The following is a 15,393-nucleotide window of genomic DNA, read 5'->3' on the forward strand; positions in this document are numbered from 1 at the left end:
TCCAGGATAATATATTAATTGATGTCAGTGTCGTGGCTACTTTTATAACTGCAGCGCCTACAGTTTGTGCCCCACAGTCAGGTGGAGCTTGGAGCTCTGGCACCACACTTTCTCGTATCACAGGCCCTTCTACCATATTCGGTGCCCGGGTCTGGATAATTGGGAACACTCTACCTGGACCACCATCTATCCCCTCTGCACTTTCAGTAGACTTTTTAAGATCCATAGTCTGAAAATTACCCACCCTCAGCTCCCTATCCACATGAAGTCAGTCTGCCATTTCGAGGGAACTAAACCTATTGTGGGTCGCTGGGTAATTATGGGTTATTAGGTCTCTGTGGCCGCCCCTGATCGCCCTTTGGCCCTGCCTTTGCATCACCAGTGACCAATCTGGTGTGCAGTCTTGCATTGCGAGTCTGGGGTAGAAGAAGGACAGAGGATAGGGTTTAATCCTTGAGTCTGCATTGTCGTGAGCCCAATTCCAAATGTGTTCTACTGTGCGCGGGTCCCCAAAGTTAACCAGAACACAGTCGCCTGAGATGGTTTTTCTGCTGCGTCCCACCCAAGCTATCCTGCGTACCATCAATACTTCACTTTTGACATTGTGTGGTAGGGGCCTATTGTAATTGAGCCATTGGGTCACTTTATTTTTTTAGAGACGTATGTGATTCTTGGCCATGGTTGCTAATTTCAGGAATACCTGTCAATACCACCACATACGGGCTGGTTTCAGGCGGCAAATCAATTCTTGCTACAACTTTAGATGTTGGATTAGATAGAGACTGACTCCTTTCTGGTGCTTTCGCAGCGGGGTCTGAGGTGGGCGCACTTGATTTGGCTGCCGGTCCAATCCCAGCACCGACTCCTGCAACCACGGCTGTCGAGTTGGCAGCAGTGTTAGGAGGCCCGGCAGTGGAAGAAGGAACAAGATTGGACACAGAACTGGTTTGGACTGTATCTACCGGCTGCATTTTTTTCTTTCTTTTTGCCCCATTCCCCGCCATAGCCTGTTGTAACTGGGAGAGCTGAGATTCCATGCAAGCAAGTCTCTCATCTAGTGGTTCAAGCGCTAACTTTAGTAGGGACCCCAGTCTCTCTAGAATGAGACCATCCTCCCCCTTGACCTCCCCCGTGCACTGGGCCTGCTCCAGAGTCAAGGGTCCTTGCGTATCTGGAGGTGACAAGGATGTGTCAGTGCCTGGGCCAATTGAGTCGTTCAAAGTAGGACCTCCCTTGATTTGTGAAGATGTAGCACTACCAGACCGGCCCTTCACTGTTCTAGTATTCCTGTGACAAGTCACTTTGGTGGCAGCCCGCTTCCTCCTATGTTTTGGCCCTCTTTTAGTACCCCTAGGTGGGTAATATGATGATTTCTCTGGCGAGGTAGGCGGGGATTCAGCCTCTGGGAACACTGTTGCCTCTGGAGTTGGGGAGCTTGTAGTTGAAGAGATGTGGAGTGTACCAGGACTGGAACGCAGGTGGTGCTGGCATGGTTATCGTGCACGGGTGTCCGAGCATTTGCAAGGTGGCCCATAGATGAGCGTTTGGCCATAGCAAGGTCCTGGGACACTCTACGCTCCATGAGGATAATACCCTGGTCGATCACTGAATTTGCTCTGATGATGAAATTGTCTAGAGTACCAGTAATCAACCCTCTGTTGGCCATTGTGTTACTCCATGTCCCCCGGGCAGCCATATTGGTGATATGCAGGACCCCCCCCCCCCGTTAGGCTATGCGCGCTGCTGACTTTCGGGACACCAAGTCCCACACGCTGTGGTTAGCCCACTGCTCTGCCTCTGCCGCTGCTTCCAGGGGCCGTTTGCCTGCCTGCTGAGCCCCAAATCTGTGAGGGCGGTTGTTAATCTCTTTGTTGATCTGTCGTCTGCAAACTCGTAGCCAGTCAGCAGCAGCAGCGTCGAAGTTACCAACAATGTCTCAAGTGGTTTCCGTCAGAGCACTTTATAGCACTTTATAGCCAATGCTCTTACACGTCTTCTTCCACACAAATAGAAATAAATGCACTCGCTATTGTGCTATTATGCTCCAGTGCTCACCGTGTGTTTAACTACAGCTTTCCAAGCCTAATTGCAAGCTCTCCTCTCCTCCGGCTCCACACACAAACCATCCGACTCCAGACGACCTCAGGTGAGCTGTAACGCGTTTAGCAACCGCCGCACCACGCCGCACTCCGCTCCGCTCTACTTGCCCATGGACACATTCCTTTTCTTTAATACCGGCAAAAAGTGCATATATATTTTTTTTATCAATCTGACTGCCCTTTAGTTTAGTTTAGTCCCGGAGGCAGGGGCAGATTCATGTAATTTATACACAACTGAATTGTCACTTATGCAGTCTTTCCCCTCACCTCACCTGTGCAACTCTGGAGTTTTGAGCCACTTCTGCTCCCTCCTCTTGTCCGCGGGAGCCCCTCGGCGGCACCGAGGCAGAAGACCCGAGTCCTGCAGCACAACTGGGAGACGGCCTCCAGGTGCGCCGCGCACTAGCCTGGAGCAACGCCCAGAGACCGCGCCGAGTCCGCACTCACTCCGCGGCCGAAGGAATCAGTGGCTCAAACACCGTCGTCACCTGCGGCCCGCGTCCAGCACAAGAAACCTCCAGGTAAGCTCTGTTTTCTCCGATTCGGACTCCGCCGAAGAAACCCTTGCAGGTTCGAAGAAGTAACGCTTATTTTAATATTCTGTGTTTGCAAATACCACTTTTAGAAAGTAGGTATTTGCTTGCCTAACCATTTGAGCCTTCCTCTGCTGTGTTGTGTATTCCTTGTCTGGGTTTGTGAGTGGTAGGCTGGGGAATTCCAGGAGACAGGCAGGGGCAGCCCGGTGGTGAATAGAGAGATCTGAATCTAGATGGGTGGGAGGAGTTCCACCTGGGACCTGAATAGGGCTGGGCCTTCCCTCTACAATGCTGGCTCCACCTCCTGTGGCTTGTCTGAAGTCTCTGGCCTGCACTGTGAAAGGAGAGGAAGAATCATGTCAACAGAGTGCTCCAGAGCTGTATCTTCCCTCCCCCGTGCTGGCTCCACCTCCTGTGGGGCATCTGATGTCCCTGCCCTGCACAGTGAAAGGAAGAAGAGAGTTATGTAAACAAATTGCTCAGGAACTGGTTTGGACTAGGCAGAGGCCTCTCTGCCTTCAGAGAACAAAGGATTCTGGGTTATAAATATTGGGACCCTGATCCCAAGAAATTAGATCTTTTCTGGAACAAGAAATCTTTCTGCCTAGGAGAAGAACCAAGAAAGCTGCAGGAGTTGGATTGCCCCTCTGCCAGTGTGCTGTTTGCTGGGTTGGCCTGCAGTGGTTGCTTCATTGTAGAGGGAAAGGAGAAGGAACTTTGTAAGGACTTTCATCTACAGACTATTCTCCAAGGGCTTGAACTGTGCTTGCCTCCTGCTGAAGTCTCAGGAACAAAAGGCTTCACCTCCAGCTCCCTCCTGAATTTCCTTGCTGGGAATTCTGACTCCAGTCACTGGAAGCTGGAAGCGCGATGCATCAAGATGAACCGTGTCGCCGCCGCAGCTGAAATTATCGCAATGCGGGAGAAGCGAAACTTTGTCGGATCTCCCTGGAAGCGTGTGTTCATCGAAGCTGCCTGCTGTCGCATCACCGGAGAAATGTGACACCATCGAGAGAGTCGTCATCGCATCACCGGAGAAGAGTGTCGCAGGGCCTGTCGTGGCTCCATAGTACAGAGTCGTCGCAAGGCAGCCAGGGCGTCATCGCATCGTCATCCCATCGCCGCATCAAGGGCGCCATCTTTTCGCATCGCAACCGGATCATCGCATCAAGGTGCCAACTTGCGCACCGCAACGGGCCCGCAAGCCGAGTAACTACTCATCACCTTTGCTCTGGTAAGGCTCACGAAGAGTCCCCTACTCTGCGCAAGCATTGAGGCAGGACACAACCGTTCCCCCGGATCACGGAACCGACGCAACTCCCCTTTTACGAGCCTTTTGTTTACTTTGTGTATCGCATCCAGGTACTTTGTTGAGAACTTTGTTGCATTTACCAACAACTTGTACTAAGCAACTTGCATCATCTTTTAAGTCATCTTAAGTGTAGTATTGTGGATTTTTGCCATTTGTGGTCTTGTGTTTACAACCTGTGTTGTGTCCATCTGTAGTGTTTTCACTGTATTACTGTGGATATTCACAAATACTTAACACACTGCCTCTGAGATAAGCCTGTCTGCTCGTGCCAAGCTACCAAGGGAATGAGCAGAGGTTATTAAGGAGTGTAACCCCCTTATCCTGACTTAGAAGTAAGGGTCCCTATTTGGACAAAGGTGAATACCATTGCCAATTAGAGACCCCCAGAGTACTTGTAGTTCTCACAGTACACTAGCTGCACATCAGAATCGGCTTGTTCCTATACAATCCCTCTGTGGCTTCCTTGGTCTTGCGACCTGAATGTCTAGGCCACACACTTTCAGACCACAACCACCTCAAAACGGTGATTCAGTGGAGCAGAAGACATGCACCAGTACCTACTAGGAGGCTGTATGCTCCGGCCCTGCAGGACAGAGTCTTCTGTGATACTGTAAGTACACATATTGCCATCTTTGAGGAGAACAAAGGGACTGCTTCTACGACAGTGATAGAGTGGGATACCTTTAAGGGTGTCACATAAGGCCTGTGCATCAAGATGTAGCATGGTGTAAAACATGCCTTGTGAGCCAAGAACCTCTCCCATGAACAAACAATATGAACAGCGGAAATATATGTGGGGTAGCTGCATGAAACAAGAACATAATCACCCCTCTCCGAAAGGAGTAAAGAGAGGCAATGGTCAGACTAGGAACACTACACTATCAAATAGTAGCAAGGCTCCTATGGTTGTTGACCCCAAAGACCCCAAGAAACGGCAGTAGATCCCCGGTGGGAGAGATATTGAATGTGCAAGCAGATATAAACCAGGCTTTCTGTAGTATCACACATCTGTCTACCAGGCCGAGGAGGGAGTGCAAGCTCCTCGATTAGATGAGTATTTGAATAGACTGTCGATTCCCAGACTTAAGCCCCTTTGGGGACATTCAACAGATGAAACCCTGACCACTGAGGATATTGGCTTCATGATTGACTATATCACGTGCAACAAAACTCCTGGGATGGACGGGTTCTCTGTAGACTTTTACTTCACCTACAGAGCAACCCTCACTCCAAAGCTTCTCCAAATGTACCAACAGGCCCGGCAGGAGGGCACATTGCCGGGATCCCTATGGAGGCTATGAGATTGGTCCTGCCTAAGCCCAACAGGGACCCCTGGAGATACGGTCCTACTGGCCACGGTACACCGAGCACAAGAATCGCAGGAAGGTCTTTGCAAACAGGCTGCTACCCTGCCTCTTTACATTGGCACCAAGACCAGAATAATTTTGTACCTGGGAGGAAAATGTATCTAAACCTATGATGCCTCTTGCGGCTGATGGAAGAGAATCTTCATGAATTGCCTCCATACAGAGCACTCTCACTAGATATAGAGAAGGCCTTCGACACCCTGAGGTAGTTTTACTTAGCGAAAGTGCTGATGTGCATGAAACAAGGAGCAGAAATTCTGCATTGGATAAATCTCCTCTACACCAACCCGCTGGCCCGCATCTGGACAGGCAGAGATCTCAGTTTTTTTTTAAGCATGCAGCAAAGATACCCGCTGTCAATTACTTTTGCCCTAGCCATGGACCTGTTTGCTGGCCTGTTTTGTTCGCAGGACCCAGCAATCAGTATACAGAGTGAGCCAAATTGAGAGGCCTTATCACTGTATGCTGATGATGCATTTGTGTGCCTCAGGAATGTGTATGCGTATCCATCGCAGGTGATGAAGGTTCTAGATGACTTTGGTAGGACTTCCGGACTGAGGCTAAATTGGACCAAATCCAGCTTATATCCCAAGCGCAAACTCACAACTTAGAACAGGAAGTGCTGCCCTAATTAGCACTGGGGTGGCACCATGGCCTCTTCAGGTATTTAGCGGTGAACTTACTACACCGAAGAAGATGTTATAGAGGGCAACTTAGGTGATGTCCAATGTTTGCAGCTCCCTGTCGTTTTGGGGTTCGTTGCCTCTATCAACCCATGGGTAGAGTGGAAGTTGCAAAAATGCTATTAATACATTTATACTGCTTCTCGACCCCTCTAGTTTACCTGCCCTGGCGCTTCTTCAGGAAATTGGACTCTGTTTCTGTTCTTATGGACTTAATCTGGGGAGCGGGCCACAAGAGAGTTGTGCTTTGCAAACTATACACTACCTTGGAACGGGATAGAGGAAAGGACATTTAAAAGACTAATAAAGAACTACAAACTACTGTGTGACTTGGAAGCCTATTATTTCTCAATACAGCCCTTGTTTGTGATCTTGTTACAGTTCTCACATTATCATCCGCACTAGAAGAAATGGGAGCCTGGGGTGTCTGATCACAGAAACTCATTTACATACAAAAGGGGGTGAAAGCCTGTTCACAAAGCACAACACAACTTGTTTATGTAATAGTTTATACATTGCACAAGGAGTGTGATTCAGGTAACAGTGTGGGTGTGACTGGAACGAGCAGTCTTAGTTGCTGAGACATGAATGTCTGACGGGTGCATCTTTAGCTCTTTCAACTGATTGAGAGAGGGTGGCAGTCTCAAATTCTGGGGGCATAGATACCAACAGCTTCCCTCATAATCCTTGATTTTTGTATCTACAGTTGGTGCAGATGCCACCTAAGAGAGTAACCTTTCCAGCTAGGTAGTATGCTTCCTGGAGTGAGCCTGCTTTGCTTTTCCCAAACTTTGGTCAGCAAAGGTAAATGTGTCTTCTACTAAAGTGTTCTTAGCTCGCTTTTGGTAACGTGGCTTGAGCAGTATGGCCTAAGGCGCGCTCAAAGGAAAAGCAAAACAGTGGAAGTCACAAATTTCAATTCAGTTTATTGACAATAGACAAGGAACTTTAAGATTCAAACCAAGTTTAGATAAAAAAGAATATTTAACAATTATTCAGAAGCAAAATCTAAAGGAGGGCTGTGATTTAAGGATTATTAATTAGCAACTGTCAAAACCAAAAAAAAAAGTAAATGAATTTTTAAAAAAAGCTGATCCACTGAGTCGATCAGGAAGTCACATACAAAATTGTAGCTGACTTCACTAGCTATGCTTGAGGGGTCAAAGGTAAGTTTAGTCCCTGGTGATGATCAACACTTGAATTTGATGCAAGGCTTTTGGCTGAATCTGTCTCACAAGGTGACGAGCTGCACAGATGTGGCTTGAAGGGCAACATTCCCAGTTGAACCTGAATTCACAGCAATCAAAATCAATGAAACTTCAGGCAGTAACAAGAACTGCAAAGTCTTCGGAGCTTCCAAGTTATGGAGATGGTTCAAGGTTGATGATACAAAGCTTGGAGCGCGGTGTGAGACAAGCAGCGTACTGGAGTTCACGCTGGCGGTTCAAACATGAAACTTGTAACCGCCAAGGTGTATCACAGCAGGTTCAAAGGTTGTTCAGCGATTCAAACCCATATCTCACTTATCCAAGTGGAAAGGTAGAATACCATTAAAGGCAGATCAAGGTGCAGGAATCTCAGGGTTTGGGCTCTCAGTGCTTACATTGTAGCCGTACAGCGAGGGTAAAAACTGTTCATCGTATAAAAATGTACACAAAGGATAAGACCTCAGAACCAATTAACAGCAAAGTACATTTCTGTGCTAATGTTTTGGTAAAACCAACAAAATCAGGTAAAAGGAAGAGGAGAAGGGAAAAATAAAAGCAAATCATGATAACATGGCTAACAACACAGAGAAATTACCAGATCCTACTACGGTAATGATAAATCACTGCTACACGAGGCCCTCAGGAGGCCCAATGATGTATCAAATCCAGGAAAATTACTTCAAGATATTTGTTGCCGCTCCCCAGCTAAACAGACACATCGGACGAGTGCTCTGGTGTTCGCGCAGGATCATCCAATTCACTCTAATAACAGCCCAAGTGCCCGTGTCCACTTTAGAGTTACCACAAAAATGACACACCCAGGTGGAGTTGGACACCTCGAAGGCTATTCACAAAGGTACCTTACACCTGTGAGTAATCTGTACATGCAAGGATGCTCGTAGAGTAACTTTGCTACTTGTATCTATTCACTATTACGATAACGTTACTCAAAAGTGTGGACTTGCACGTCTGCACACCCTTAAATAGATGTGGAGCAAAATGTACAAATGTAACTTACTGAATCATAAATGGAGCATTAGAAAGTGCAGCATAACCGACCACTGGTAATGGCTTCTAAAACTGCATATACATTCAAAAGAATGTTACAAAATTACCTATATTTTAAAAATAATTTTTGCATGATAAAATATGTTGACCTTTTAATTCATATTTTTTTTAAACTATTAAATAAATAATTTCAATTAATTCTATCTATAACTTTTTGTAAGGCAGTTCCACCTCTGAACAGAGTTGTGAAAGGAAATTTTGTAACTATGAGTACATAAAAAAAAGAATGATTTTACTGTAGGTGGAATTTTTCATACAAACCTTTGAAAAAAGATGTTTAAAATTAATTACATTTCAAGTTAATAGTGTTGCATCATTTGTATTTGTTATAAAGTAAATTTACATTCATATTTAACATACAAATATTTTATTTTTTCAAGTTTAATAAACTTGTAAAATGTTCCCTACATTTTTTACACAGGGAGAGCTTCACCCAAGTTGAATATATATAAAATTGTATTTTTTCTAAAGTCTAAATTAAAAGTAAGTAACATTTTTATTATGTATTTATAATTATTCATTGTGAGGTAGAGACATAATTGTAACAAGTGTAACTATGCCTTACTAAAATTGATTGTTATATCAGTGTTTAAATTAAATAACACATTTTTATTAAAATAATCAAAAGTTTACTTTTGAGATATTTTTTGCCATTGAATTTTTAATTTTTTATTTTTAACTAGTTGCAGTTCCAGTGGATGGCTATGTGTGATATTGGACTTACTCTGGCTCTGAGCAGGAGTACATTTACGACTCTTTAGGTACATTATGGCTGTAGTGACTTTATAAGTGTGGTTAGTAAATAGAAATGGGCCTACTCTCTAGTGAGTGCCTGTCCTTCCCTAAACCCCTCCCTATACTTCTCTTTACTCCTGCCTTACCCCTCCCCTTTATTCATAAGTATTTAACATTTTACAGCTACTTCCCTCTATCACTCCCACATTTACTACTAAAACTATACTAACTTGTGCGGAAACTCTGCAGTCGAGGCAGACAACTCCACAAAGAAAAAGACAGGCGAGGCAGAACGACTGCACATAGTTTGTGAATCGCATTTTGTTGTACTTTAGTCGTCCTATAGTAGTTTATGAATAGGCCTGATTATCTGTGAGACTCTCTTGGGTGTATCTGATGTGATTGTAAAGCTTGTGAAACTGTCCTCAGCAGATGAGAAGCAGGTTCCATTTGTAGCAAAAAGAACATTGAAAAAGGCCGCTAAAGTGGATCTTTGTAATATGAGGCTGTGTCCTATTGGAACAGAAGTCATTAGAACAATTTAGGGTGGGGCAAGAATGGTTTGCATATGGTTGGCCTTGTCTTTAGTGGCACGGAGACTAGAGAATAATGTGGTGAGATGTTGCCGAGATTAATGACCAGTCCTTCCATCACTGTTAGTTTTTCTCAAAGATCAGCCCTCCGTGGCACAGAACAGATGTTGGTTCCATAGAGACCTAAGACAAAGGGACTCCTGCTGCAGACCCCTGGTGAGGATCATTATGGGTGCAAACAGTTTGATGTTGCAAGCATTCCTGATCCTAGCAGCGTGGCCTCAAAGTTCAGGATCGAATGGCCTTTGTGGGTCAGAGCTCTACATATAAACACTCAGGGAGGAAAACACACTGAATGGAATGATGCCCCAAATAGTGGCTTAGGAATGATTTTAATTCAAGCATTTCCATCCCTCGCTGTGTGCTTTTCTCAGTAGACAGTTTGTAGAACAATCAATAGAGTGGAGTCTTTGTAGCTGCTTCATGTAAATGTTTTTTTGATGCTGAAAGCTCCTCCTCAGTGTTTACAGTGAGCACCTTTTATTCTACCACATTGTCTCTCTTACGTAGAAAGGTTACATTTACAACTGAAGTTTTTGTCACATTGAGAGCACGGATCATTTTCTTTCTCATTGTGGGTTCTCTCTTGTTGAATGAAACTGAATCTCCAGCAGACGCTTCCCAGGTATTTAGAACAAAGACAAGGTTTTTACAGGTAAGTTCTCCCAAATTGAGTGAGACCAGATTCCAACTGAAACTTTTCCAGTATTCAGAGATCTAATAAGGTCTTTCCCCAGTATGAGTTCTTTCATGTCTAGTGAGATTCCTTTTCAGTCGGAAGCTTTTCTGGCATTCAGAGCACTGATACAGGTTATGCCCAGTGTGGGTACTTTCATGTGCAGTAAGGCTGGATTTCTGACTGAACCATTTCCAGCATTCAGAGCACTGATAAGGTTTTTGTCCAGTGTGAGTTCTTTCATGTAAAGTGAGAGTGGATTTGCAACTGAAGCTTTTACAGCATTCAGAGCACTGATAAGGTTTTTGTCCGGTGTGAGTTCTTTCATGAAAAGTGAGAGCGGATTTGCTACTGAAGCTTTTACAGCATTCAGAGCACTGATACGGTTTGAGGCCAGTATGGATTCTCTGATGTACAGTTAAAGCGGATTTGTGACAGAAACTTTTTTGGCATTCAGAGCACTGATACGGTTTATGCCCAGTGTGGGTTCTTGCATGTGTAGCGACACTAGATTTGCGAATGAAGCTTTTAGAGCATTCAGAGCACTGATACTGTTTGAGGCCAGTATGGATTCTCTGATGTACAGTTAAAGCGGATTTTTGACAGAAACTTTTTTGGCATTCAGAGCACTGATACGGTTTATGCCCAGTGTGGGTTCTCTCATGTAAAGTGAGATTGAATTTGCTACTGAAGCTTTTAAAGCATTCAGAGCACTGATATGGTTTGAGCCCAGTATGGATTCTCTGATGTACAGTAAAAGCGGATTTCTGAGAGAAACTTTTTGGGCATTCAGAGCACTGATACGGTTTATGCCCAGTGTGTGTTCTTTCATGTACAGTAAGGATGGATTCCTGACTGAAGCTTTTCCAGCATTCAGAGCACTGATAAGGTTTTTGTCCAGTGTGAGTTCTTTCATGTAAAGTGAGAGTGGATTTGCAACTGAAGCTTTTACAGCATTCAGAGCACTGATAAGGTTTTTGTCCGGTGTGAGTTCTTTCATGAAAAGTGAGAGCGGATTTGCTACTGAAGCTTTTACAGCATTCAGAGCACTGATACGGTTTGAGGCCAGTATGGATTCTCTGATGTACAGTTAAAGCGGATTTGTGACAGAAACTTTTTTGGCATTCAGAGCACTGATACGGTTTATGCCCAGTGTGGGTTCTTGCATGTCTAGCGACACTAGATTTGCGAATGAAGCTTTTAGAGCATTCAGAGCACTGATACTGTTTGAGGCCAGTATGGATTCTCTGATGTACAGTTAAAGCGGATTTGTGACAGAAACTTTTTTGGCATTCAGAGCACTGATACGGTTTATGCTCAGTGTGGGTTCTCTCATGTAAAGTGAGATTGAATTTGCTACTGAAGCTTTTAAAGCATTCAGAGCACTGATATGGTTTGAGCCCAGTATGGATTCTCTGATGTACAGTAAAAGCGGATTTCTGAGAGAAACTTTTTGGGCATTCAGAGCACTGATACGGTTTATGCCCAGTGTGTGTTCTTTCATGTACAGTAAGGATGGATTCCTGACTGAAGCTTTTCCAGCATTCAGAGCACTGATAAGGTTTGTCCCCCGTGTGAGTTCTCTCATGTCTAGTGCGAGTCTTTTTCAGTCTGAAGCTTTTGTGGCATTCAGAACATTGATACGGTTTGATGCCAGTATGGATACTCTGATGTTCAGTTAAACTGGATTTGTGATAGAAACTTATTTGGCATTCAGAACACTGATACAGTTTATACCCAGTGTGGGTTCTTTCATGTTCAGTAAGGCTGGATTTACGAGTAAAGCTTTTCAAGCATTCAGAGCACTGATAAGGTTTTTGGCCAGTGTGAGTTTCCTGATGTTGAATCAGACTGGCACTAAAACTGAAGCTTTTTTGGCACACGGAGCACTGATACTGTTTACGCCCGGTGTGGATTCTTTCATGTATCGTAAGGTTGGATTTGTGACTGAAGCCTTTCTGGCATTCGGGACACTGATAGGATTTTCGTCCAGCACTAGTTTTCTCATGTTTAGTGAGGTGGGATTGATGACTAAAGCTGTTCTCACATTCATTGCTCTTATTCAAGTTGTTTGTTTCTCCAAATTCGGTCTGTTCCTGAATACATGCCATCTTCAGACTAAATCTGATTCCAGAGTCTGTTTTTGTTTGTGTTACACTCAGCATTAACTTCTAAACTACACTGCAGAAGTTCTTCTTCACATTTGTATTTAACTAATTATAGTTTTTACCTGGAGATCATTTTCCTACCTTTGAAGGCACCTATCTAACTTGTCTTATTAACTTTCACTGAGGAGCCCCTTGTATTGATTAAGAGGCCTCTCAGGGATTCATTTTCTCCAAGTTATGCCCGGGTGAATTCTCTCTTGTTTAATTAGTCTTATTTAGTGATTCTAGTTTATCACCTTTGATTTAGGAGTTTTAAAAAAACTGATAAGGTCTTTGGGCTTTTGTGTTTGCCTGTTAGGTATGTTTGTTCATACAAGTAATGACAGCTGATTAGGGCATGCCAGGGTGGTTTATGAATTATTAATAGCGTAACACCGGCCCCTTTTATACTTGCTGTGCCAGTATATGCTTTTTTGCTCAGTGGCTAAGACATGTACATGATCCACTTTGGAAGTTACAGGACACTTTGAAACCACTCGGATCAACCCAAGAGACAGAGTTGGTGGGGGAAAATCTTCCTATATTGGAAATGATAATCCAGCATCTTTGCTGTAACGACATCTGAGAAAGTGTATTTAGAATGACTTTCTTTTAAATGATCTTTTTCTTCCTCTTGTCTCCAGGAGACAGAGACAAAAGCTTGCACTTGTAAACCGAGGATATTAGTCTTTTTGACCGTTCTGTCACATTACAACACGTCTACGGGTGCTGATCTGTTGGAGAGGGTTTGGGTCTCCAAAGCATTTCTCATAAACCATCAAACAGAATTTAAATCACTGACTTTTCTCAAGTGCACTGCGTGGGGATCAATTGTGGCCAATGTTCTCCTTAATCTCAGTTACGGACATTTGGTAAACATTTATGGCCATTTTACTTCAGGGATTTGGCTACTTTCACATTCACCAGATTCTTCTGCTCCAACATCCTCACTATTTCTGGCACGTAGAATGTGTTTCTTCTCAAGAGCTTGAGAATGTTTTAACTTTCCTTGAAATAATCCTTTTCGTTGTGTTTCACAAAATTTAAACCTTCTTTTTTCTGTTCATGCTTCAGTCACCTGTAGAAATGGAGTCAGATATTGTAATTGAACACAAAGAAAACATTCATGACTGTATACTTTGCACAAAGAAAGTATTGACAAAAACAAGATAGGAAATCAGTTGAGTAGCATTTCTGATAGTGGTGAAACAGCTCTGGACACTGTGTGGATCGGGAGCTTCGGATCACTGGAGCTCATGGATGTGAGAGCAAACGTACAAGTTGCACATATATTGTGACACCGATTCTCAGCCAACACTATCAATTTACAATTGTTGTGGCAAAGACTGGCATCACAAGATATTTGTAATTTTTTTAATGAATTATCAGCTGTTATTTACTCCAATGCCCACCTAGACTATTAATCTATTCCCTTTTCCAGTGATCTAGGAAGGGACATTTTGTTGAACGAAAGAATTGGCCTTGTTGCACTCAGTACTTTAAATGCCACTGTGGACTGATGCTGTGTCCAGTTAGCTCAGTGGAATTCACTATTTCAAATTGTGCAGATGATAAGGACTTACTTTGTGGCCCAGAACTCATCACACTCCTCTGACAGGACGCGGGTACTGCAACACCTGAACAAGAGAAAAAAACAGCACAACAGTAAAGGAAACCAAAAAGGGTCAAGAAAAGAAAAACACAAAACAGAGGAAAGAGAAAAAAGGCTATCTTCCACTCTCACTACAGGGGTCCAGCATAGGAAACTCTGAAGCAGATGCGTGTGAACCCATAAGTTACTTCTAAACCCAATGCCCCCAAGGTCAGTACCAGGCGCAGCTCCACCGGCCGCACCACCCTAAAGCAAGCCCTGTGTGCATGTGTGTCCACGCACATGTACTGTGTCTTTTGCTTGTAGTAGATAAGACACAAAAGGATAGTTTAGGGGGACGCAATGAGATGGAAGTCAGATCCAGAGATGAAAGATGCTGAAAGAACGGACATAGGGAGGATAGTATCATGTGGTCTGGAAGAGGAGACAAATGTGCCAAAAGTTAAGGAGCTGCTGGGCAAAAATGACCTAAAAAGGAACTGGACTTGCACTACACCCCCCAACATGTTCCAAGAGTGGAATGTGGCTCCATCAGGTGATTATCAGAGGTTTGATAACAACAAGAATAGTGCACAGAGGGAGTCAAATATTGTAGTCGAAGAGACAGAAAAACAGATCAAGAAAGGGAATAGAGAAAGAAGAAACAGGGGAAAAAGAAACTTAGAGTTATAGGAATCCTTACCAGACAATTATTTTATTTTTTGTTCCTCCAAGGGTGGCAGCCACGCTGCACTGCCTGGTCATCCCAGCATACCTTGAAAGGAAGTAAAGAAATGGTTTTGCGTCAGACGACTATCAAACTTCATCACATTTTACAAATAACCGTCCTGAACTTACAAAACAAAAGAATCTCTTGTTCTCTGGAGGCCATTGTGAAACAACTCTGGTTATGAATACATATTTTTTTTTGGTTCAAGAACCATGATCCTTTGCTGGAAAAGGTCCTTGTGAATATAGAGTGCACCCACAGTCTCAGAGAACAAACCCTAACAACCCAGTCCACGTCTTCATAACCCCCATCTTTCCATTTACAGACCATGAAACTTGCAAATCAAAACAATCTGGTTTGCAAAGGTATGTTAATGTCCTTGTACATAATTCTACCCACCGTTCATAAATCAGTCTAAGCAGACTCAGATTTATACAAACCATGCTCTCGGAGCAACAGCAATTCAAGTTCAAGCTGATGCAGAGTTTGAATGCTAAGCAATGGAAGCAACAAGGCATCAATGTGTTGGCGCTTTTTATCAATAACTTATCTGAAGGGATGATGCGGAGGGTCAGTATAAATAAACCCTTCACGAGACAAAGCTTGGAACATTGAAATGTTTAGACCTCCATTGAAGACAACGGAGCA

The 15,393-nt window shown here is 43.9% G+C and overlaps 1 protein-coding gene across 1 annotated transcript; it reads right to left on the minus strand.

The window, feature by feature from the left end:
- Window positions 1-10,262: 10,262 nt before the first annotated feature.
- Window positions 10,263-14,792, minus strand: LOC147738104 (uncharacterized). The gene is made up of 3 exons (XM_086952131.1): window positions 14,719-14,792; window positions 14,008-14,061; window positions 10,263-13,502 (listed from the first exon to the last, which is right to left on the minus strand). The coding sequence occupies exon 3, from the start codon at window positions 12,440-12,442 to the stop codon at window positions 10,319-10,321; it is 2,124 nt and encodes a 707-aa protein (XP_086808257.1). The 5' UTR covers window positions 12,443-13,502; window positions 14,008-14,061; window positions 14,719-14,792; the 3' UTR covers window positions 10,263-10,318.
- Between the last annotated feature and the right edge of the window lie 601 nt (window positions 14,793-15,393).

Source organism: Lissotriton vulgaris, chromosome 1_1 (assembly GCF_964263255.1).
Source record: "Lissotriton vulgaris chromosome 1_1, aLisVul1.2, whole genome shotgun sequence".
NCBI classification, from domain to species: Eukaryota; Metazoa; Chordata; class Amphibia; order Caudata; family Salamandridae; genus Lissotriton; species Lissotriton vulgaris.

What these genes read in the sequence shown, in the direction of transcription:
- LOC147738104 (XM_086952131.1), bottom strand. Translation starts at nt 12,442, where the DNA reads ATGCTGAGTGTAACACAAACAAAAACAGACTCTGGAATCAGATTTAGT.